The sequence below is a fragment of the Centruroides sculpturatus genome, unplaced genomic scaffold, assembly GCF_000671375.1.
Source record: "Centruroides sculpturatus isolate CEXI.00-Female unplaced genomic scaffold, Cexi_2.0 scaffold257, whole genome shotgun sequence".
Lineage (NCBI taxonomy): Eukaryota > Metazoa > Arthropoda > Arachnida > Scorpiones > Buthidae > Centruroides > Centruroides sculpturatus.
In genome coordinates, this window is record NW_019384389.1 from 355,435 (window position 1) to 380,041 (window position 24,607).

General features: G+C 28.8%; 1 protein-coding gene across 1 annotated transcript in view; it reads left to right on the top strand.

Moving 5' to 3' along the window:
* Positions 1–24,607, top strand: part of LOC111618177 (scavenger receptor class B member 1-like) — a 64,759-nt gene that overhangs the window by 29,391 nt on the left and 10,761 nt on the right. Inside the window, exons 3-7 of the mRNA XM_023359640.1 lie at positions 3,648–3,854; positions 9,618–9,712; positions 11,260–11,306; positions 11,905–11,977; positions 23,562–23,734. Coding sequence (XP_023215408.1) covers positions 3,648–3,854; positions 9,618–9,712; positions 11,260–11,306; positions 11,905–11,977; positions 23,562–23,734 — 595 coding nt within the window. The remainder of the gene's footprint in view (positions 1–3,647; positions 3,855–9,617; positions 9,713–11,259; positions 11,307–11,904; positions 11,978–23,561; positions 23,735–24,607) is intronic.

Here is a 24,607-nt window from a genome sequence, read left to right on the forward strand (position 1 = left end):
GATACAACCTCAGAGGGAGGAGAGTGGACTATCACAAACTCCACTGTGGAGTTTGAGCTCCCCTGATGAGGGCATATGTGGCTGTCCGCCATTTTGTATATACATAGTTATAGTATTTAGATTTAAGATTCTTTGTTCTTTTCCTTCCTTCTTCTTTCTACTAATGACCATTTCCGGTCACCCGATCAGGAGCGGGAATTTCGTGGGTCCTGATTGGTGGCTTACCGACGTGAACAGGGCGCGGCCCTGCCCGTGGGGTACACAAGGTGAACAAAGGGGTGAGAAGGACACTTTTTGCCTGGACGACGAGGAGAAAGGGTTAAGAAAATATCGTCGGGACATTAAGTCAGGCTTAAGACAAAGAACCTGCCCAATGTGCGAAGTTTAGCGTAGTCCAAAGAGAAGAGAAGAGGACTAGTGACTTGATTGATGAGAGATAGTAGTCTACGGAAACTAAGTGCCAAATTTCATACTAGGAATGTTTAATATACCAAAGTCGGCCGAGAAAACCCCCGCAATTATCGGAAACCACCATCAGGACCTCCTGTGCTAACTACCGGTAGACCTTTTCTTTCCTTCCTTCCTTTTCCTCTTATTAGTATAGTGTTAGATTAAGTTAGATATAAGTTAATTATAAGTTAGTGATTAGAACCTATACCGTGATAATTAAAAATTGTAAGATTCCGGACGAGAGTAGAGACCTGTTGCATATCTGTGTATTTGTCTCTGACGGGCATCTCTGTAATACCTGTCAATCCCTGTTGTAATAAATTATTGTTTAATTGACATTCGTTGGAACAATTTGTCTCGTACATCTTTAACTCTCACATTAGAATAGAAACCATGTGTTTACTTTGACGTCACAGAAAAGACTTCTTTTAACCACTCAGCAGTAAAGGACAGATGTATTCGTCCAGGGCAATCATGTGGCAGTGATGGATGGCTATATCCGTTAAATTTTTTTCAGGGTATTGCCAAAAAGTAGCCAAAAACTACCGCAAAAAAAATTCACCTAAAAAATGTATTATGTAACAATAAAAAAAGACGTTTCTTTATTAGACAACTGTTTACAAAATGTTTTTCTGAAACTGTAATGAGAAAAAACGCGTGGAAAAATACTACACTAATCCGACTCAACATTTCCAAAATACGTATATTTTTTCGTATCTTTATAGGAATCGTAATTATAGGGACCGTAATTATAGGGGGGTCGACTGTACTTTATTCCCATATGAGAATATGTTGAATTTAAAATGAATTTTGAACCATGTCTATTTTCTCAATAGTATTTTAAATCCATTTTAGTATTTATCAACTTTTGATAATTTTGAAGAAAAATAGTTGAAATATATTATAATTTTTACATCCTTCACAGTTTTCTTTACAAGTGTACTAATCAGTTTCCTATCTATTCTAATAATTCTATGTAAAGACTTATTTAATATATAACAAACACTTTTTATTTGAAATGGTTTTACTATTTAACCACCAATATTATAAATTTTAAGCTATAAGAAGCATTTTTTATTATGTTAAGTTACACAAATTATAATATTAATATTTCACAGGATAGCCAAAAGTTAGTTAAAAGTTATCATTTAAACAATTACAACACCCCTTTTTTGTTGCTGAGATAGTTTTATTGAAAACTAACATTTTCAACCTATTCTATAGGCCATCCTCAGGTTGAAATGGAGAATTGGAACATCAGCGTTCCACAAAATGGAATACATATATTCAAATTTAAAAATTGACAACAGAATAAAAAGAAGAAGATAACATAACAATAATGTATAAAAAAATATACAGAATAACATTTCAAAACAAAACATTGGTGCATGCGCATCTCTAAAACAAAGCTTCACATAAAAAATAAAATGCCGTAAAATCATGCATAAACATCAATCGCTTGCAAACATCATTGCGAGTACACGATGGAGAATGTCATTCCTAGTCGAATGTAAAGGAGGGATATCAGAGTTGCAAATGGACCGATATGTGGCAAGCTGAATGTTTTCTTGGTAAAATATTGCCGGATAAGAGAAGAACTGAAACTAAAAGCTTGACGCCAAACCGCTGCTACACCGATACTACTATTCAATACAGGTGCGTTAGAGAGGGCGGTGGTCGTATGACGTTTAAGTATGGAGAAAACGTGCTCATTAGTGCGCATTGCACGCGTGCATATTGTTAAATGGATTCTGTTTTCCAAGAGAAACATATATAATCTGAGCTTTCTTTACGGAAAGAGCTACTCGTATAGTTACAAATCATGCTCTACTTATTCGTGTTTGCATGAAAATATTTGTATAAAGTAATGAAGATTTTTATTTGAAAAATAATATTTTGTGAAAATGTTTAGAAACCAATTTAAAATATTGTATTAAGTTACAATTTAATAAATAAATAAATAATTTAAGCATTAATATGCGATGAAATTATAGAAAGTAGACAAAGAAATTAGCTTCTAATTGTATCGTTTCAAATTTGTTAACAACGTTAATATAATCCAGATTAATAAATATTTACACAATTTTAAATAATTAGAAAGTTAACAAATTATTATATTTTAATTATAAGTGTATAAAATATAAAAATAATTTTAATTTTAATTAATAAACGATTTTAATAATTATAAAGTTTTGAAAATACTTTTATATCTTGAGCAAAAAATTTATCTTCATGAAGGGAAATTTTAAATCTTTTTATTCTTTAAACTAGACAAAAATCTATAATAAAATAGATTAACAGTGAAAAAATAAGTTTAAAAATAACCTTAAAGACTCTATAATAAGTCATATTGCATATAGCTTATTTTCTTATTGATATTAATGAATTAAAATTGATATATTTATATATAATAATAATAAATTTAAGGTAATATTTTTGGATATAAAGCAATCTAGAAATTTCGAAACTTATACTTTATTTTATATAACGAAACGTATCAAGAACATTAGCATAAATGCNCAGAAAAATTACATAATAACTTAAATACAACACATGTAATAAAATAAATTTTAATTTGGACTTGATTCACTTTAGATCTTAACCCTTCAAATAACAATAACATTTTTCTTAATATAATGATATTCTAATTTTAAAAATGTTAATATTTTGATGAAATTTATTTAATTATGTATTAAAATTTTAAAATTTAATTTTTTCACTTAATTAAAATTAAATTCTTAAGTAATAATATGAAGTAAGAAAGACCCCAAAAAACTTTAAAAATTGCATTAACCACTTTAATTTTTAATGCTTTTGGCCGTATTTTACCGACCTTCCTCGGGCAAAGTTTTCTAATTGAATGATGGTTGCATTCGATTTGTAAACTTATATTTTATTTTCATATAACTTACAAGGTCTGGTATTAGCATTAAAAAGTATTCACTCTGAAATATTTAAAATCTTTTTTCTATTCAAATGTAACTGTCATTCAATTTATAAGCATTTTCTCATGAATAAGATTGATACAATGCCAAAATTCTTAGAAATTAAAGTGGTTAATGCAATTTTTAAGATTTTTTGGAATGTTTTTTGCTATTCAACATTGCATTTTACAGTAGTAGTAATATGGCTTTGCTGGCAAAGACTTATCATAAATTAGTCATAAAGTAAGAGATAATATTTTAACTTTTATTTAGACTGCTGCTGTCGGAGCTCATAAAATGAACAACACAGTCATTAACACTTTTATGAGTGAATTCTTTCATCATATAAATAGTACAGTATTTATTTCAAAAACGCCACGTGAATTATTATTTGATGGCTATAACGACACAATTCTTGCTGTTATGAAAGAAATGTTTCCACAACTAGTGCCTTTTACAAAATTTGGGTGGTTTTACAAGGTAAGATTTATATATATATATATTTAATACATAAAATTCTCTAGATGCATATAATGATATATTAATTATTATGAAGGAAGAATCTAATGAAATTTAAGTTTATACTATTAAAATAAAAAGCAGCATGTTCATGAAACAACTTTTCACATATTCATGAACTACTTACACAGTTTTGAATAATAAATAATATTTAAAGTGCAGAAAATAACTTTTTTTCAAAAATTATTTCATGCATTTATGATTGATTACAAGTTTTTTTTTAGAAAATTCTGTATTATGTAATAAAATTAAAATTTTTATAATAATAGATTTGATTTGTTCAATTTTATAACATGCCATTTTTATTCGAATAATGACCACATCTTGTCTGTAAAGCTTGAAATAATAACTGACCTCCCGAAAGCTTAGGAAAACAATTTGAAATTAATTAAATACTGTTATGTAAAATGATAAACTCGATGAATGACTTTTATAAGCAGCACAAAAAGTCTGTTTCCTGAAAAAAGTCATAAAAAATGGCTGAAAACATTACTGAATAGAAAATGAAATAGAGTAATACCTCGACTTATGCTACCCCGACTTACGCGAACCTGGAGTTACGCGATTTTTAAATCTTGTTGATTCGTCTTTTGTTTGAGTGCCACGCAACTCTTGATTACTCATTCCCCCCACACTGTTGTTCAGCTTACATGTTCAGGCATGTCGCGCAGAATTGACACATAGCTACAATTTATTTTGTATTATTTATTTCTGTGTTTGTTATATCTACGGGGACTATGTGGTGATTTTTTGTAACCATAAACGAATTAAAAGACGAGATAAGATTAACCAGAACATTTATTAGCTTACATACATCCGACTTGGATTTTACACAAATTGTGAAATTATACCCCAACTTACGCGAATTCGACTTACACGGTTATCATTCGGTTCCACCTATCGCGTAAGTTCGGGGTATTACTGTACTGTATCTTAAATGTACAATATAGTAAGAATACTTTTTTAACAATTTCCTTATTACTAGAATTCAGAAATTAATATTCATTATAAAAAAGATAGCAGTTGTCATTTCAAGTATAATTTGTTTTAAACATCAAAATTTTCATAAATAAACATTTTAATGTTTTATTAATAATGAACATAAATGGATGTGTGCAAAGGAAATACTAACTTCTCTTCAGTAGTAACCACATAGAAAGTATGTAGTTAAAAATAGTAGCCATGGTCACTATTCGAATAAAACAAGTAATTAAAATGTTTCTGTTTAGTAATTATTAATTGATATGTAATTTAAAAATAAAAAAAAAATCAATCCTTTAAAAGTAAAAATCACATTGCACATCCACATAATTACTAGAACCAATGTTAAAAACACATTTGTTAAAAACACTAAAGTTGTTTTGACATTTCTTTAGAGGTTGATAACAAAAGTTATTGTACCTCTCCCCTGAAGGAAATCAAATAAATCAAATTTCTATAAAGAACTTTGCCCCATCTTTATAGACAAAGTATGAACTATGAACTATATATTATGAAGCTTCAAGAAAGAACACCACTGATCATCAACCATGTAACAGTTCCATACAAAAGAATAAGAAATATAAAAATCAGTTAACCTTCCTTTCCTTGTGTGAGTCAATCAGCAATTATAAGATTGTCTCACTCACTATACATGATAGTTTAACAACTGTCAACTCTAATCTGTCTATCCTAAGCTACTACTGCTGCTCAGCTGCTCAGCTGCTCAGTTAGACAGTTAGACACATGCACTGTTCCAACACTTACCATCTCAGCTACTTCATCTTTAATTGTATACAGTAAAATTTGTAAATCATGTTATAAAACTATACATAGTATATTGGGTAAATAGAGAACACAAAAGAATTTTTACTCACCTCCAAAGTATTTAAAATATTCTCAAAAAATGCTTCCATCGTGGATGATGATTTAATTATGAAGTATTGATTAATGTGACCAAACAACAGAAAAAAACTGAATGCCACAACGCGTAAGTGATTTTACAATAATTATAAAGTCGGCGTGAAGTGATAACTAATTTGATATAATGCATATTATAATAGCAAAAAATAAGCCAAATTTATATAGAGAATCACACCTAAATGCAAAATTCTCAGCAAAGAAACACCCAAATTCAATATTCGAACAACTGAAGAGGGGTTATAAAGTAGTGGCCAAAAGCATTTGAATATTGAATTTGGGTGTTTCTTTGCTGGAAATTTTGCATTTAGGTGATTCTCTACATGTACAGTTCCAGTTTTCGGGTAAAGTGGTGTTGTTTAAGCTAAATTTAATTTCATTATAATGTTAACTTTTTAATTTTCTAGTCATAAATAGGATTAGAAAATTATAAATGATAATATTGTAGCCATTAAATTGCTTTTTAAGGTAGGAAATTATTTTTTGTTATCTGTTTAATGCAAAAATGGAAATAGCTTCATTAATGATTATGCTTTGTTGAAAATTACAGGCCTGAATAATGTTACACTTTACTTTTTACATTATTTATATTAAGGGTTTTAAATGATGTCCAGAATAAAATATCTGTAAGATGCATACAGGTCAAATTTTGTTAGCATTCTATGGCTTGTAAGATTATTTTTATGATCACTAAACTGATATACATTGAAAAACTTCTTTTAAGTAGTTTTAAGTTATTTATTACAATATTTATGCTCATACAAACATATATACTAAGGTGACCAGATTTTAACATTGGTGAAGCGGGACAAAATTGACAGGGGAGAGTGGTTGTCTTGTTGAAAAGAATTGTTCTAGAGCAACAAAATTTTATTGTCAATGAATGCAAAAATTGTATTGTATTATATTTTTTAAAATTTTAACATATGTACAATTTACAATATATCATAAATATATATACTATTATAAATCTTTAAAAACTCTTTATTCTTTCACATATTTCTCAGTTGAGTGAATTTTTTTTTAATAGATTGCTGTCGTTTAAAATGTCATGAAATTTTTCGCAAGAATTTGTAAAATTATTGATATAATAAATATAAGTACAACTTTTTACAAAGAAAAAAATTTTTTGTTTCAGTCATTTCTTTCGTTGTTCACACCATCAGAAGTTCATAAAAATCACAAATACTCACGAAGACGACCTTCTTCATTGGCCATGTCAAACTTATTATTTTTACTTAAAATGTATTATGTGATTGTGGCAAGAACACCAGATGATGCTTTTATCATTTTTGTATTTTAACTAGAAGGCAGTAGCCTAAAAAGGAAGGTCGTCTCCATGAGTATTTGTGATTTTTATGGACTGCTGATGGTGTGAACAACAAAAGAAATGACTGAAACAAAAACTTTTTCTTTGTAAAAAGTTGTACTTATATTTATTATATCAATATTAAATAATTGTTGGCCATATCAAACTTATTATTTTTACTTGTAAAATTATATTTCAAACATAATATGGCTTTCAAAGTCTCAACACTTAAAATTGTGATTTATCAGATGTCCACAGATGCAGGACAAATTGTTGAAAATTGGCACTGTCCACCAAAAGTGGGACATCTGGTCACCTTAATATATGCATACATATATTATTTTATTATTAATAAGATAAACGAAATAAAAATTCAAGTTAATTTTATTTATTGTATATTGTTTGAAAATGACTGAGAAAATTGTTTATTTGTGGCTTATGGGCCAAATCCGCCATATACTTATATTATTCATTGTTTGTTTTCACAAATTTGCCTTAAGTATTAATATCTTTATTGTTGCTATACACATATTTACTAATCTTCTTCAGAATAATACTGTAGAAATATGTCACTGACAAATAGTAGCATACAATAGTTTGTTAATATTGCTGATATTAAAACTCAATGCAAAATTAACTGCCAAATGAGCTATTTTTATTAGGCAAGTATCTGACAAGTTCTTAAATACTAATACAGGCATATCCTGCACAACATCTCATTTAATGTTTTCATAGATAGGTACCAGTTTAATAAGAAAAAAATTTAAAAGTTATCTCTTTAAAGTTTTTGTTATTTAACTGCTAGTAGGTCTTTGTTTTTACATTTGATTTTTAATTTTATTAAGTTTGGATCTGACAATGAGATAGAGTAATCTCAAAAAATTGTTTTATCAAATAATAAACTGGCTCCTTAAAAATTATTAGCATTTTGTCTTATTGATGGTAACTTTTCTTTTAATGCCCCTCTCTACTGACAGATTATTTAGTAATTAATTTTAAAATAATCGCAATATAATAGCCCAATATAATTGAGTAGTTGTTGGCATATTATGTATGTACAGTACATCAGGTTTATAGATGTTGGTTTACGTAATTTTTCCTATTTAAAATTATAGAAAATAGCTCCTAGTTAATATTTTATTATAGAACATCTGATTTTTAGAAATGGGATTACCAATGTTGTGGATGCTTGTAGCCTGTATAACAAATATCAAGCTGAGATAATAAGTTTTTAATTTGTATATAGTTGTTAATGAAAATGTTTCTATTTTTGCACTAGAACAGATGAAAAATCATTTCAACTGAAAAAAATAATAATAATTTGATTAAAACAGAACTGAATATAGCATTTTAACTATTATAAAGCACTTATATTATTATCATATTCAAAAAGCTACAGCTCTCAAGTGTAACAATTTTGTAAACTTGAAATCACACCATGAAAAAAATAAATTAAACTTCCTCTGGTATGACATTTTATATATACAAATATTTCATATTTATACATATTACCATTTGTAAATATATTAATGAAATGGAATAATGTTGATTACTTTTACAATAGTATATTTTTCCTAACAACATTTATCTGTAACTATATATAGCAAAATGTCAATGACTTATTAACATTGCTACATTTCTGTTTCATTGGTAATTCCAGAACTAATAAAGTTATTGATAAAAGTAAAGTAAAAAAATGAAACAAAACTAAATACTCTGATTACATAAGATATATAATGATTCAAAAACAAGTAACCATACTTACTAATATAATATAAACATTTTTTTTAAGGTTTTAAACTTTATCTTCAAATGTAATTTTTCAAGTGATGAATCTGAGGATTAAAAGTTCTCTAAACACATAATCCCCTCAGCTACATAGCCGATGGGTTAAAGTGAAAGCCTATCTCTCTGGGAACCTGGAATCAAATCTGATCAGGTAAAAGCTCCCAGGAATTTTTCACAGATGGGTCTGTCCAGGATATGTTGGAACTCATCCTTCAATATCCAGCTGCCCTATTGTGAATCTGGTCAAACTAATGATGATTATAGAGAAAGAACCTCTCAGTGCCCACACAGAGAAAAGAAAAGAAACAAAACTCACATTTAAGGAAGATGCTTTGTTCAAATGTTTTGAACAAAGCATCTTCAAGCAAAGTTTTGCAAAATGTTTATAAAATTATTGGATAGACAACATAGCTAATATGAAATATCAAATCCCTTCAATATAACATGCAAGAATATAGATTAAGTAAATTATTGAAATACTAAATGACAGATTAATTAAAAAAATAGAAACAGATATTAATCAAAATAACATATAGTAATCTTTATAACTGTGTCTATAGAGTCAGCAGATGCAAAACTTAATGTATTTGCCTGATTTGTAGAACCTTTTCTTAAATAGTTTAAATAAATCTTTTTAATAGTAGGATTTTTTTATATTATATATCAAAATATTCTATTTAATAACTTAAAACTCAAAGCAAATTATTAATATTTTAAAATGTCTTTAGAAAAATGAATCTGATGGAAATTTTACTTTTAATATCTTTACTGGTGAAAAAGGAATTCAAAATTATGGATCTGTAGATAATTGGAATGGTGACAGGTAAGCTCATTGTTTTATATTTATATATTCTTAAATCAATTTTATTTTTAATAGTTATTTAACATATTTTAGCATGCCAATATTCATAGTAAAACACTCCACAAATACATTAAAACATGAATTAAACAGTTTAATGCTGGTTAATGTGGAGTGTTTTACTGTTAAGCATTGCATTTTTCAGTAGTTGCACATATTCATTAATTCATTACCATAATTACTGTTGGATTAAGAAATAAAAGACAGTAGAGCGTCGTTTATCCGAATCAGTTGGGGACTAGGGTTGTTCGGATAACTTATTTTTCGGATAACCGATTGTGTACAAAAAAATATATTAACCTATCACATGTTGAAATTTTTCTCCGTTGCATGTCACTTCGCATTGAATTTTCATCGATGTTAAGCCTAACGTAAACTTTTTAAAATAATAATCGTGGCTATTTTATCGTTAAAAATTATTTTTTTAGTTTTTACAAACAAAATAAATATATTGAAAATAAAAACAACAAAAAAAATACTTTAGGAGTTAATCTAGTATCAAAAACGTTCGATTCGGCATGACACACAGTGCTCAGAAAACAGCATACAAAAGTGCTAGTGCTGCCAGCTAAAACACATACACAAACATAAAAAATATTGGAGCAGCCCAAGACATAGCCAAAGATTGCAGCGCCACAGCACTAGCAAAAATTTAAATTTGCCAACTGGAATTCTTTCAGATAACCGACTTTCAGATAAACGACACTACTGTATTAAAATCATAAAACCTTTATCATCTAGCATTCAATTTTAGGTAAGTAAATATTTTCAGCTAGTTTAACTAGCTGTCAAGTTCAACCCACAACATGACCACCAAATTCTAGAACATTGGTTCAAAATAGGTGAAAATGCAATTAAAAAATCCTACACAGATAAATTCCTATCAAAACAGGAACTACCATCATAGTTTTCTACTATAGGAAAAATATATAGGATATTCACTTAAACATTTATTCAATTGCAGAAAGGATCTTTTGTATTTAGATAAATGTCTCTAGCATTGCATGAGTATATTCATAGTTTATGGTGCCTTAGTCTCTCTGTGATGTTTACACTAAAATAGATTAATTCTTTCAAAAAAAAAACCATGTGTAAATTGTAAATTTTTCAAACATAAGAGCAAAATATAAATTAGAAATGTGATCACAAATTGTGTGGTAATACAGCATACTGATTCTGCTACACATTCCCAATGGAGCCAATTGTGTAGTATTACAGGAGGTGGAATGATAGTTGAAAAGTAAAAATATAGCATTATGTAGTTTTTCGATGATTCCTGTATTATGAATTATCTTTAACAAGTAATGTAATATATAAGTGACTTTTCATATATAATTTCTTGTCCATAAATCCAACTCTAATGTCTAGTTCAAATTAGCAACATTTTGAAAGGTTTGTGCTTTAGGATAATCCTAAAAAGCCTTGTGAATCAAACGGAAAATTGATTTTTAATATTTTTCGAAATTATAATCGTATTGAAAAAAAAATAATTTGTCTTTTTCACATTTCAGTAATGTTACAATATGGCAGACACCTTGCAATCAAATCGATGGATCAAGTAAGTTACATATTACTAAATTTTCAGTACATTGTATGTTATAAGAAAACAATTGTATGTCTTTTTAAAATATGAAAAATCAAATAAAATATGTTAATTGCTAAAATTGTTAAAATTAATTTTCTCCAACTATTATTATTATAATAAAAATATTCATTCACAGAAATTGAGATCATTATTATAGAAAGAATTTAATATAGAATGCTAAATTTGCATATCAGAATATAGATAAATTGTAGTCAGTTCTTATTTTCATAAAAGTAAAAAAATTAAATACTGTTCTACACTTGCATATACAATGCACGAGTCGCAAAATTCACTTTTAAAATAATACAGTCAACCTTAGAGTAATTCTAAAACACAGAAAAACCATTAAATACTTTTTCATATTTCAAAATTACTTTATATAAATTGGTTTGCAATTAATTATTTTAAATATTAGATTATGATAATTTGATATTATTATTGAAATTTATTAAACTTAATATAGCTCTTGCAAAGTGTAATAATAATAAGAAAATATAACTTCAGAATATATAATTATTTCTTATTATTGAAATGTAATCAGTAATTTTTATGAATTTTATATTTTAAATAGTGGGAGAAATGTGGCCCCCTTTCAGGAAATCGAGATATGAAAAATTGGATTTATTTATTCCAGATATTTGCAGGTATAATAACAATTCTTTATACAATAAACTTTACTTAATAAATTATGTAGTAATATGTACAGATGGCCAGATAGCTGAGTGATTAAGGTGTCAGCTTCCACTATGGAAGACTGAGGAACAAATCTGGGAGGAGTGAAAAACCCCAGGAATTTTTCAGAGAGTGATCTGTCCTGAATTATGTTGGGTTCCATCCATTTGTTTTTGTGGGCCATGATGGGCTTAATTAAAAAGTCCTCTTACTGCCCATAGGGCAGAAAGAGTAAAAGAAAAATACAATACTGGCTACATTTTAAACCAAACAATAAATTACCAAGTGTAATTAACTCAAATTGTTAGATAAAATGACAAAATAAACACACTATACAGTTGACTCCCCTATAACACGGGTTCCTATAGTTCAGATTCCTATATCACGGCGAAAAAATTGCGACAGTATTTGTACAAACATGCTAAAAAAAACTCATATAATTTGGTAAAACGTCATCGCCGACTCGTGTCACGACAGGATTGGTCAAATCTAGACCAATAGAGGATATTGTACAAACCGTTGAGTTTAAACGAGCAGCATACTAAAAACCATTTATTATTTAACGTCCATAAAAATTATATTTATATTAATGATGTCTCCAAAGTTCAGCAAATTTTTCACAAAAAAATAATTTATCAGGAAGCACGCGAGCGCCATTTGATGACAAGTTCCACGATGAAAACAAGCTTAAGCAATGGCACGGTCGAATGGTGTGCACTCGGTAAGTAATCCTACAATTTTTTGTTTATAGCATAGTTTATATGGATTATTCCCAAAAAATTATACATATTTTGGAAATGTTGAGTCGAATTAGTCTAGAATCGATTAATTTTATGGAAGAAACCTTTCAAACAGCCATAGTCTGTAAACTGCATACGTGCTGGGCTGTGATTGGCTGGAAATCATAGAAAATGGATTCATAAAAACCAGAACGTATCTAGCGTGTTATAGGGAGGTTGACTGTATATGACCAGCAAGTTATTTAATGGAAAACAAAAGCATGAAGCATACAAAAAGGTACCAAATCTGAAGATATTCTGAAAAACAAATGTTCTTTAGAGATTTGATCTAACAACATTCCATAAATTTAAATGCATACAACATGTTCATCACAAAACCATAAAAATTATTTTTTTTATTTTTGGTTTTTTTTGGTATTTTTATAAAAGTAAGCAATAATCAAATATATACATTACAAATATTGCCAGTAATAAATTATGACTGTGGAGGAAAGCATGTATGAAGGAAAGTCATTAAATAACAGGAATTTTAATCTAAAATTGATGGAGATGCATGCACTGTGAAAAATCTTATAGCAGGACACAAAATGACTCCTTAGCATTATACCATATAGGGGTTGTGATCATTGAGCAGTATGTGCCTGGACAATAGCTCATACAACATGGATGTTCCACTGTCAAATTGCACAGTGGAAGAGCAATGAAGTGTCATTTGTTTTTTATGGTCAGAGGCAGTAAAACCTGAAATGTACAGGGGAATGAAGGTTCAGTATGAAGACAGTTGTTTGAGTCAGGGGAAAGAATATGAATGGGTGAAAGATTTAAAAACAGAAGACAAAATATCGGTGATGAACACAAGAGTGATAGATCAACTGAGGTAGCAAATCCTTGACTACAGATAAGTTACTATTGATAAAATTTCTGTAGAATTCAACATGAGTCATGGCTCTGCATATAATACTGCATGATGACCTCAGGTATAAAAAAAGTATATAGCAGATGGGTTGCAAGCCAGTTCTCCATTGACCATAAGCATGCACAGCAGGCAATTTGTCAGAAGCACTTGAGTTAAAAGTGAAAGATATTGGACCTAATGCCGATCAATAGATAAGCAAGAAATGAGAAAATTATCATCCAGGCATTAAACAACGTACAAGTATCAATTTATATAACAAATTAAGATATCATCGCTAGCTCCACATTCATGTAAAACAAAAAAAATTTTTTTGCACATGCACATTGGCACCACGCAATTATTATTCAAGTTCTCTATACTTAGTTCCATTTTTAGTTATATTCCAAAGCTGTTTTGCTGTTAGAGTAGTTCAAAATTGTTATTCGATAAAAGGATATTAACCATTTCATCTGCCTGAAGAAGACGAAAATAGTTTTGTCGAAAGCGCTAGTAGTTTATAGCGATACTTGTACATTGTTTAACATCTGGATGATAATTTTCTTGTTTCTTGCTTAGCACTTGAATTATTATGCTCATGAAGGAGACACTTCACTCCATTGAATTATGACAGGAGATGAGTCCTGGATGCACCAGTATCAACCTGGAGTAAAAGACAATCATTGCAGTGGAAGCACATCAACAAAAAATTTAAGACGTAAGATTCTGCCAAAAAGTCAAGCTGACAATATTTTGTGTAATCAATGGCTCTATATTGGTATTGTAGTATCCTAGGAGCACCGAGGTTACTCTGGACAAAGAGTAGGGTAAAAGGCTACGGTTACACGAGGATTTTTACACGAGACAAACGACATGTATCAATAGTAGGAAAATATTTAATGAATGTCAAATTCGATAAACTAGGGTTTATCAATACAAANTTTTATAATAATAGATTTGATTTGTTCAATTTTATAACATGCCATTTTTATTCGAATAATGACCACATCTTGTCTGTAAAGCTTGAAATAATAACTGACCTCCCGAAAGCTTAGGAAAACAATTTGAAATTAATTAAATACTGTTATGTAAAATGATAAACTCGATGAATGACTTTTATAAGCAGCACAAAAAGTCTGTTTCCTGAAAAAAGTCATAAAAAATGGCTGAAAACATTACTGAATAGAAAATGAAATAGAGTAATACCTCGACTTATGCTACCCCGACTTACGCGAACCTGGAGTTACGCGATTTTTAAATCTTGTTGATTCGTCTTTTGTTTGAGTGCCACGCAACTCTTGATTACTCATTCCCCCCACACTGTTGTTCAGCTTACATGTTCAGGCATGTCGCGCAGAATTGACACATAGCTACAATTTATTTTGTATTATTTATTTCTGTGTTTGTTATATCTACGGGGACTATGTGGTGATTTTTTGTAACCATAAACGAATTAAAAGACGAGATAAGATTAACCAGAACATTTATTAGCTTACATACATCCGACTTGGATTTTACACAAATTGTGAAATTATACCCCAACTTACGCGAATTCGACTTACACGGTTATCATTCGGTTCCACCTATCGCGTAAGTTCGGGGTATTACTGTACTGTATCTTAAATGTACAATATAGTAAGAATACTTTTTTAACAATTTCCTTATTACTAGAATTCAGAAATTAATATTCATTATAAAAAAGATAGCAGTTGTCATTTCAAGTATAATTTGTTTTAAACATCAAAATTTTCATAAATAAACATTTTAATGTTTTATTAATAATGAACATAAATGGATGTGTGCAAAGGAAATACTAACTTCTCTTCAGTAGTAACCACATAGAAAGTATGTAGTTAAAAATAGTAGCCATGGTCACTATTCGAATAAAACAAGTAATTAAAATGTTTCTGTTTAGTAATTATTAATTGATATGTAATTTAAAAATAAAAAAAAAATCAATCCTTTAAAAGTAAAAATCACATTGCACATCCACATAATTACTAGAACCAATGTTAAAAACACATTTGTTAAAAACACTAAAGTTGTTTTGACATTTCTTTAGAGGTTGATAACAAAAGTTATTGTACCTCTCCCCTGAAGGAAATCAAATAAATCAAATTTCTATAAAGAACTTTGCCCCATCTTTATAGACAAAGTATGAACTATGAACTATATATTATGAAGCTTCAAGAAAGAACACCACTGATCATCAACCATGTAACAGTTCCATACAAAAGAATAAGAAATATAAAAATCAGTTAACCTTCCTTTCCTTGTGTGAGTCAATCAGCAATTATAAGATTGTCTCACTCACTATACATGATAGTTTAACAACTGTCAACTCTAATCTGTCTATCCTAAGCTACTACTGCTGCTCAGCTGCTCAGCTGCTCAGTTAGACAGTTAGACACATGCACTGTTCCAACACTTACCATCTCAGCTACTTCATCTTTAATTGTATACAGTAAAATTTGTAAATCATGTTATAAAACTATACATAGTATATTGGGTAAATAGAGAACACAAAAGAATTTTTACTCACCTCCAAAGTATTTAAAATATTCTCAAAAAATGCTTCCATCGTGGATGATGATTTAATTATGAAGTATTGATTAATGTGACCAAACAACAGAAAAAAACTGAATGCCACAACGCGTAAGTGATTTTACAATAATTATAAAGTCGGCGTGAAGTGATAACTAATTTGATATAATGCATATTATAATAGCAAAAAATAAGCCAAATTTATATAGAGAATCACACCTAAATGCAAAATTCTCAGCAAAGAAACACCCAAATTCAATATTCGAACAACTGAAGAGGGGTTATAAAGTAGTGGCCAAAAGCATTTGAATATTGAATTTGGGTGTTTCTTTGCTGGAAATTTTGCATTTAGGTGATTCTCTACATGTACAGTTCCAGTTTTCGGGTAAAGTGGTGTTGTTTAAGCTAAATTTAATTTCATTATAATGTTAACTTTTTAATTTTCTAGTCATAAATAGGATTAGAAAATTATAAATGATAATATTGTAGCCATTAAATTGCTTTTTAAGGTAGGAAATTATTTTTTGTTATCTGTTTAATGCAAAAATGGAAATAGCTTCATTAATGATTATGCTTTGTTGAAAATTACAGGCCTGAATAATGTTACACTTTACTTTTTACATTATTTATATTAAGGGTTTTAAATGATGTCCAGAATAAAATATCTGTAAGATGCATACAGGTCAAATTTTGTTAGCATTCTATGGCTTGTAAGATTATTTTTATGATCACTAAACTGATATACATTGAAAAACTTCTTTTAAGTAGTTTTAAGTTATTTATTACAATATTTATGCTCATACAAACATATATACTAAGGTGACCAGATTTTAACATTGGTGAAGCGGGACAAAATTGACAGGGGAGAGTGGTTGTCTTGTTGAAAAGAATTGTTCTAGAGCAACAAAATTTTATTGTCAATGAATGCAAAAATTGTATTGTATTATATTTTTTAAAATTTTAACATATGTACAATTTACAATATATCATAAATATATATACTATTATAAATCTTTAAAAACTCTTTATTCTTTCACATATTTCTCAGTTGAGTGAATTTTTTTTTAATAGATTGCTGTCGTTTAAAATGTCATGAAATTTTTCGCAAGAATTTGTAAAATTATTGATATAATAAATATAAGTACAACTTTTTACAAAGAAAAAAATTTTTTGTTTCAGTCATTTCTTTCGTTGTTCACACCATCAGAAGTTCATAAAAATCACAAATACTCACGAAGACGACCTTCTTCATTGGCCATGTCAAACTTATTATTTTTACTTAAAATGTATTATGTGATTGTGGCAAGAACACCAGATGATGCTTTTATCATTTTTGTATTTTAACTAGAAGGCAGTAGCCTAAAAAGGAAGGTCGTCTCCATGAGTATTTGTGATTTTTATGGACTGCTGATGGTGTGAACAACAAAAGAAATGACTGAAACAAAAACTTTTTCTTTGTAAAAAGTTGTACTTATATTTATTATATCAATATTAAATAATTGTTGGCCATATCAAACTTATTATTTTTACTTGTAAAATTATATTTCAAACATAATATGGCTTTCAAAGTCTCAACACTTAAAATTGTGATTTATCAGATGTCCACAGATGCAGGACAAATTGTTGAAAATTGGCACTGTCCACCAAAAGTGGGACATCTGGTCACCTTAATATATGCATACATATATTATTTTATTATTAATAAGATAAACGAAATAAAAATTCAAGTTAATTTTATTTATTGTATATTGTTTGAAAATGACTGAGAAAATTGTTTATTTGTGGCTTATGGGCCAAATCCGCCATATACTTATATTATTCATTGTTTGTTTTCACAAATTTGCCTTAAGTATTAATATCTTTATTGTTGCTATACACATATTTACTAATCTTCTTCAGAATAATACTGTAGAAATATGTCACTGACAAATAGTAGCATACAATAGTTTGTTAATATTGCTGATATTAAAACTCAATGCAAAATTAACTGCCAAATGAGCTATTTTTATTAGGCAAGTATCTGACAAGTTCTTAAATACTAATACAGGCATATCCTGCACAACATCTCATTTAATGTTTTCATAGATAGGTACCAGTTTAATAAGAAAAAAATTTAAAAGTTATCTCTTTAAAGTTTTTGTTATTTAACTGCTAGTAGGTCTTTGTTTTTACATTTGATTTTTAATTTTATTAAGTTTGGATCTGACAATGAGATAGAGTAATCTCAAAAAATTGTTTTATCAAATAATAAACTGGCTCCTTAAAAATTATTAGCATTTTGTCTTATTGATGGTAACTTTTCTTTTAATGCCCCTCTCTACTGACAGATTATTTAGTAATTAATTTTAAAATAATCGCAATATAATAGCCCAATATAATTGAGTAGTTGTTGGCATATTATGTATGTACAGTACATCAGGTTTATAGATGTTGGTTTACGTAATTTTTCCTATTTAAAATTATAGAAAATAGCTCCTAGTTAATATTTTATTATAGAACATCTGATTTTTAGAAATGGGATTACCAATGTTGTGGATGCTTGTAGCCTGTATAACAAATATCAAGCTGAGATAATAAGTTTTTAATTTGTATATAGTTGTTAATGAAAATGTTTCTATTTTTGCACTAGAACAGATGAAAAATCATTTCAACTGAAAAAAATAATAATAATTTGATTAAAACAGAACTGAATATAGCATTTTAACTATTATAAAGCACTTATATTATTATCATATTCAAAAAGCTACAGCTCTCAAGTGTAACAATTTTGTAAACTTGAAATCACACCATGAAAAAAATAAATTAAACTTCCTCTGGTATGACATTTTATATATACAAATATTTCATATTTATACATATTACCATTTGTAAATATATTAATGAAATGGAATAATGTTGATTACTTTTACAATAGTATATTTTTCCTAACAACATTTATCTGTAACTATATATAGCAAAATGTCAATGACTTATTAACATTGCTACATTTCTGTTTCATTGGTAATTCCAGAACTAATAAAGTTATTGATAAAAGTAAAGTAAAAAAATGAAACAAAACTAAATACTCTGATTACATAAGATATATAATGATTCAAAAACAAGTAACCATACTTACTAATATAATATAAACATTTTTTTTAAGGTTTTAAACTTTATCTTCAAATGTAATTTTTCAAGTGATGAATCTGAGGATTAAAAGTTCTCTAAACACATAATCCCCTCAGCTACATAGCCGATGGGTTAAAGTGAAAGCCTATCTCTCTGGGAACCTGGAATCAAATCTGATCAGGTAAAAGCTCCCAGGAATTTTTCACAGATGGGTCTGTCCAGGATATGTTGGAACTCATCCTTCAATATCCAGCTGCCCTATTGTGAATCTGGTCAAACTAATGATGATTATAGAGAAAGAACCTCTCAGTGCCCACACAGAGAAAAGAAAAGAAACAAAACTCACATTTAAGGAAGATGCTTTGTTCAAATGTTTTGAACAAAGCATCTTCAAGCAAAGTTTTGCAAAATGTTTATAAAATTATTGGATAGACAACATAGCTAATATGAAATATCAAATCCCTTCAATATAACATGCAAGAATATAGATTAAGTAAATTATTGAAATACTAAATGACAGATTAATTAAAAAAATAGAAACAGATATTAATCAAAATAACATATAGTAATCTTTATAACTGTGTCTATAGAGTCAGCAGATGCAAAACTTAATGTATTTGCCTGATTTGTAGAACCTTTTCTTAAATAGTTTAAATAAATCTTTTTAATAGTAGGATTTTTTTATATTATATATCAAAATATTCTATTTAATAACTTAAAACTCAAAGCAAATTATTAATATTTTAAAATGTCTTTAGAAAAATGAATCTGATGGAAATTTTACTTTTAATATCTTTACTGGTGAAAAAGGAATTCAAAATTATGGATCTGTAGATAATTGGAATGGTGACAGGTAAGCTCATTGTTTTATATTTATATATTCTTAAATCAATTTTATTTTTAATAGTTATTTAACATATTTTAGCATGCCAATATTCATAGTAAAACACTCCACAAATACATTAAAACATGAATTAAACAGTTTAATGCTGGTTAATGTGGAGTGTTTTACTGTTAAGCATTGCATTTTTCAGTAGTTGCACATATTCATTAATTCATTACCATAATTACTGTTGGATTAAGAAATAAAAGACAGTAGAGCGTCGTTTATCCGAATCAGTTGGGGACTAGGGTTGTTCGGATAACTTATTTTTCGGATAACCGATTGTGTACAAAAAAATATATTAACCTATCACATGTTGAAATTTTTCTCCGTTGCATGTCACTTCGCATTGAATTTTCATCGATGTTAAGCCTAACGTAAACTTTTTAAAATAATAATCGTGGCTATTTTATCGTTAAAAATTATTTTTTTAGTTTTTACAAACAAAATAAATATATTGAAAATAAAAACAACAAAAAAAATACTTTAGGAGTTAATCTAGTATCAAAAACGTTCGATTCGGCATGACACACAGTGCTCAGAAAACAGCATACAAAAGTGCTAGTGCTGCCAGCTAAAACACATACACAAACATAAAAAATATTGGAGCAGCCCAAGACATAGCCAAAGATTGCAGCGCCACAGCACTAGCAAAAATTTAAATTTGCCAACTGGAATTCTTTCAGATAACCGACTTTCAGATAAACGACACTACTGTATTAAAATCATAAAACCTTTATCATCTAGCATTCAATTTTAGGTAAGTAAATATTTTCAGCTAGTTTAACTAGCTGTCAAGTTCAACCCACAACATGACCACCAAATTCTAGAACATTGGTTCAAAATAGGTGAAAATGCAATTAAAAAATCCTACACAGATAAATTCCTATCAAAACAGGAACTACCATCATAGTTTTCTACTATAGGAAAAATATATAGGATATTCACTTAAACATTTATTCAATTGCAGAAAGGATCTTTTGTATTTAGATAAATGTCTCTAGCATTGCATGAGTATAATCATAGTTTATGGTGCCTTAGTCTCTCTGTGATGTTTACACTAAAATAGATTAATTCTTTCAAAAAAAAAACCATGTGTAAATTGTAAATTTTTCAAACATAAGAGCAAAATATAAATTAGAAATGTGATCACAAATTGTGTGGTAATACAGCATACTGATTCTGCTACACATTCCCAATGGAGCCAATTGTGTAGTATTACAGGAGGTGGAATGATAGTTGAAAAGTAAAAATATAGCATTATGTAGTTTTTCGATGATTCCTGTATTATGAATTATCTTTAACAAGTAATGTAATATATAAGTGACTTTTCATATATAATTTCTTGTCCATAAATCCAACTCTAATGTCTAGTTCAAATTAGCAACATTTTGAAAGGTTTGTGCTTTAGGATAATCCTAAAAAGCCTTGTGAATCAAACGGAAAATTGATTTTTAATATTTTTCGAAATTATAATCGTATTGAAAAAAAAATAATTTGTCTTTTTCACATTTCAGTAATGTTACAATATGGCAGACACCTTGCAATCAAATCGATGGATCAAGTAAGTTACATATTACTAAATTTTCAGTACATTGTATGTTATAAGAAAACAATTGTATGTCTTTTTAAAATATGAAAAATCAAATAAAATATGTTAATTGCTAAAATTGTTAAAATTAATTTTCTCCAACTATTATTATTATAATAAAAATATTCATTCACAGAAATTGAGATCATTATTATAGAAAGAATTTAATATAGAATGCTAAATTTGCATATCAGAATATAGATAAATTGTAGTCAGTTCTTATTTTCATAAAAGTAAAAAAATTAAATACTGTTCTACACTTGCATATACAATGCACGAGTCGCAAAATTCACTTTTAAAATAATACAGTCAACCTTAGAGTAATTCTAAAACACAGAAAAACCATTAAATACTTTTTCATATTTCAAAATTACTTTATATAAATTGGTTTGCAATTAATTATTTTAAATATTAGATTATGATAATTTGATATTATTATTGAAATTTATTAAACTTAATATAGCTCTTGCAAAGTGTAATAATAATAAGAAAATATAACTTCAGAATATATAATTATTTCTTATTATTGAAATGTAATCAGTAATTTTTATGAATTTTATATTTTAAATAGTGGGAGAAATGTGGCCCCCTTTCAGGAAATCGAGATATGAAAAATTGGATTTATTTATTCCAGATATTTGCAGGTATAATAACAATTCTTTATACAATAAACTTTACTTAATAAATTATGTAGTAATATGTACAGATGGCCAGATAGCTGAGTGATTAAGGTGTCAGCTTCCACTATGGAAGACTGAGGAACAAATCTGGGAGGAGTGAAAAACCCCAGGAATTTTTCAGAGAGTGATCTGTCCTGAATTATGTTGGGTTCCATCCATTTGTTTTTGTGGNAATCCCCGTCTTCCTTTGTTTCAGTCCACTAGTACTACTCGTCCACTCCGGCGCACCTCAGCCCGTCCGTCTCAGTCCTTGTCTCACCAGCTAAAGAACTCTCGTACACGTGGGATGGCAAAATTTATAAGTCCCGCCATCGCACACGTCACCACACGTGAACACAGCACAGCCAATCGACACAACGGGGCTGTGCCACCCAAGTAAAAGGTGGTTTTCTTACACAAAAAACGAAAGTTACAAATTATACAAAAAAAACAGGTACGGAAAAATGAACCTTGCACAAGGGTATATAAATACAAGCGCCTATCCCAAGAACAATAGTGACACAACACTACAGTATATTGCAGGAAAAGGGTCAAACTGTGACTACTGCTTGATACATTGATATGCTGGTAAGCAACTTGAAGGTCACTATAAAATTAAAATGCCAGGGACTTCTCTCAAAAGAAGTTTTGTTGCTTAATGACAACATCTGACTCCATACAGCTGTGCATACAATGAACACACTAAATGATCAGAAATTTCAGGTAATAAAACATCTTCCATACAGTCTGGACTTCAAGCCATCAGATTTTCATTTATTGGACCTTTGAAAGAACATTTGCAAAGTCAGAAGTTTGCTTATGACCTCATGGTAACAGAGGTACAGCAAAGTTGATGAAAGGTCACATCTAAAAGCTTTTTTCTTGAAAGCATCTGAAACCTTGTGGTCTGGCAGACTATGTTGAAAAGTAAGGCACAAACAATTTCTTTAAATATCCTTGTAAAAAATTATTATAAAATTCCTCTTATTTAATGACTTTCCCTAGAGAATGCCATCTGTTAAGAACATGCAAAGTCTAATTTCCATATCCTTTATATATAAATAAAATATATAGTAAACTTAGTTCTAAAATTTAATTGGTAATATCATGATCAATATATTATTTATAATTTTTTGCAGAAAAATCTCACTGAATTATCTATCAGATGTAGAATTGGAAGGGATAGAAGCATATCGATACATAATGGACCACACTACATTTGATAATGGAAAATATGATCCTACAAATCGATGTTACTGCATTAATGATTGTCTTCCTGCTGGTGGATTAGATGTTTCCATGTGCCAAAAAGGTTTGTTATTAATTTATTATATTAACCTTATACTTCACCAAATGTATAAAATTATTGAAATATTGTTCAGGTCAGATAATGGATAGAGAAAGATACAAATTAGATAAATTTTATTTATATGCAAAAACAAAAAATTCTGTTGAAATAAATGCCATGTATGCTGGCTCTTATAAATTCTATTTATGATATAATTTCTGTTAGATGTGTTTTTATTTAATCTTATTTTTCTGTATATAAAGACATTTATTCATTATTTAGCCTGCTTAGCCTGCTCTCAAATCAGTGCCGGCCTGAGGCAAGTCTTAGGATGGAGCAAGATCCTATTATGGCGCCCCCTTGGTTGCCCCTAATTTATACCCTTTAATTTTCTTTACCACTCAGGCACCCCCTAGGACTTAGCGCCTGGAGCGGCTGCTCCGTTCGCCCTATGGTAGGGCTGGCTCTGTCTCAAATCAGCATATTCTATTTGAGTTGTCATTTTTTTTTTTATTCACAGAATTTTCCCAAAATAGATTTACATTTGTTAATTCTTTAAATATGAAATCAGCCAAAATCGACTTCATCAGTTCAAGGCAAAATCGGCCAACATAAAAGTTGTCTGACTGGTTTTGCTATACAATTGACCGTTCTAACCTGAAGAGAAAGAAGAAATTTTCAAAGTTTAAAGAGTTTGATACACACAGACAGTAAAATTAAGACGATAACTTTCATGAACAACTCATTCCACCAATCATCTCTTTTGATCTTGACAATCGTCAGAGACAATTGGTTGAAACTGTTATTAATGCTAATTTTATTGCTAATGTGCATTGGCTTAAACAGAACATAATGTAAAGTGGCTATTTTATTAGTTGAATATCTTTTATCTAAGTA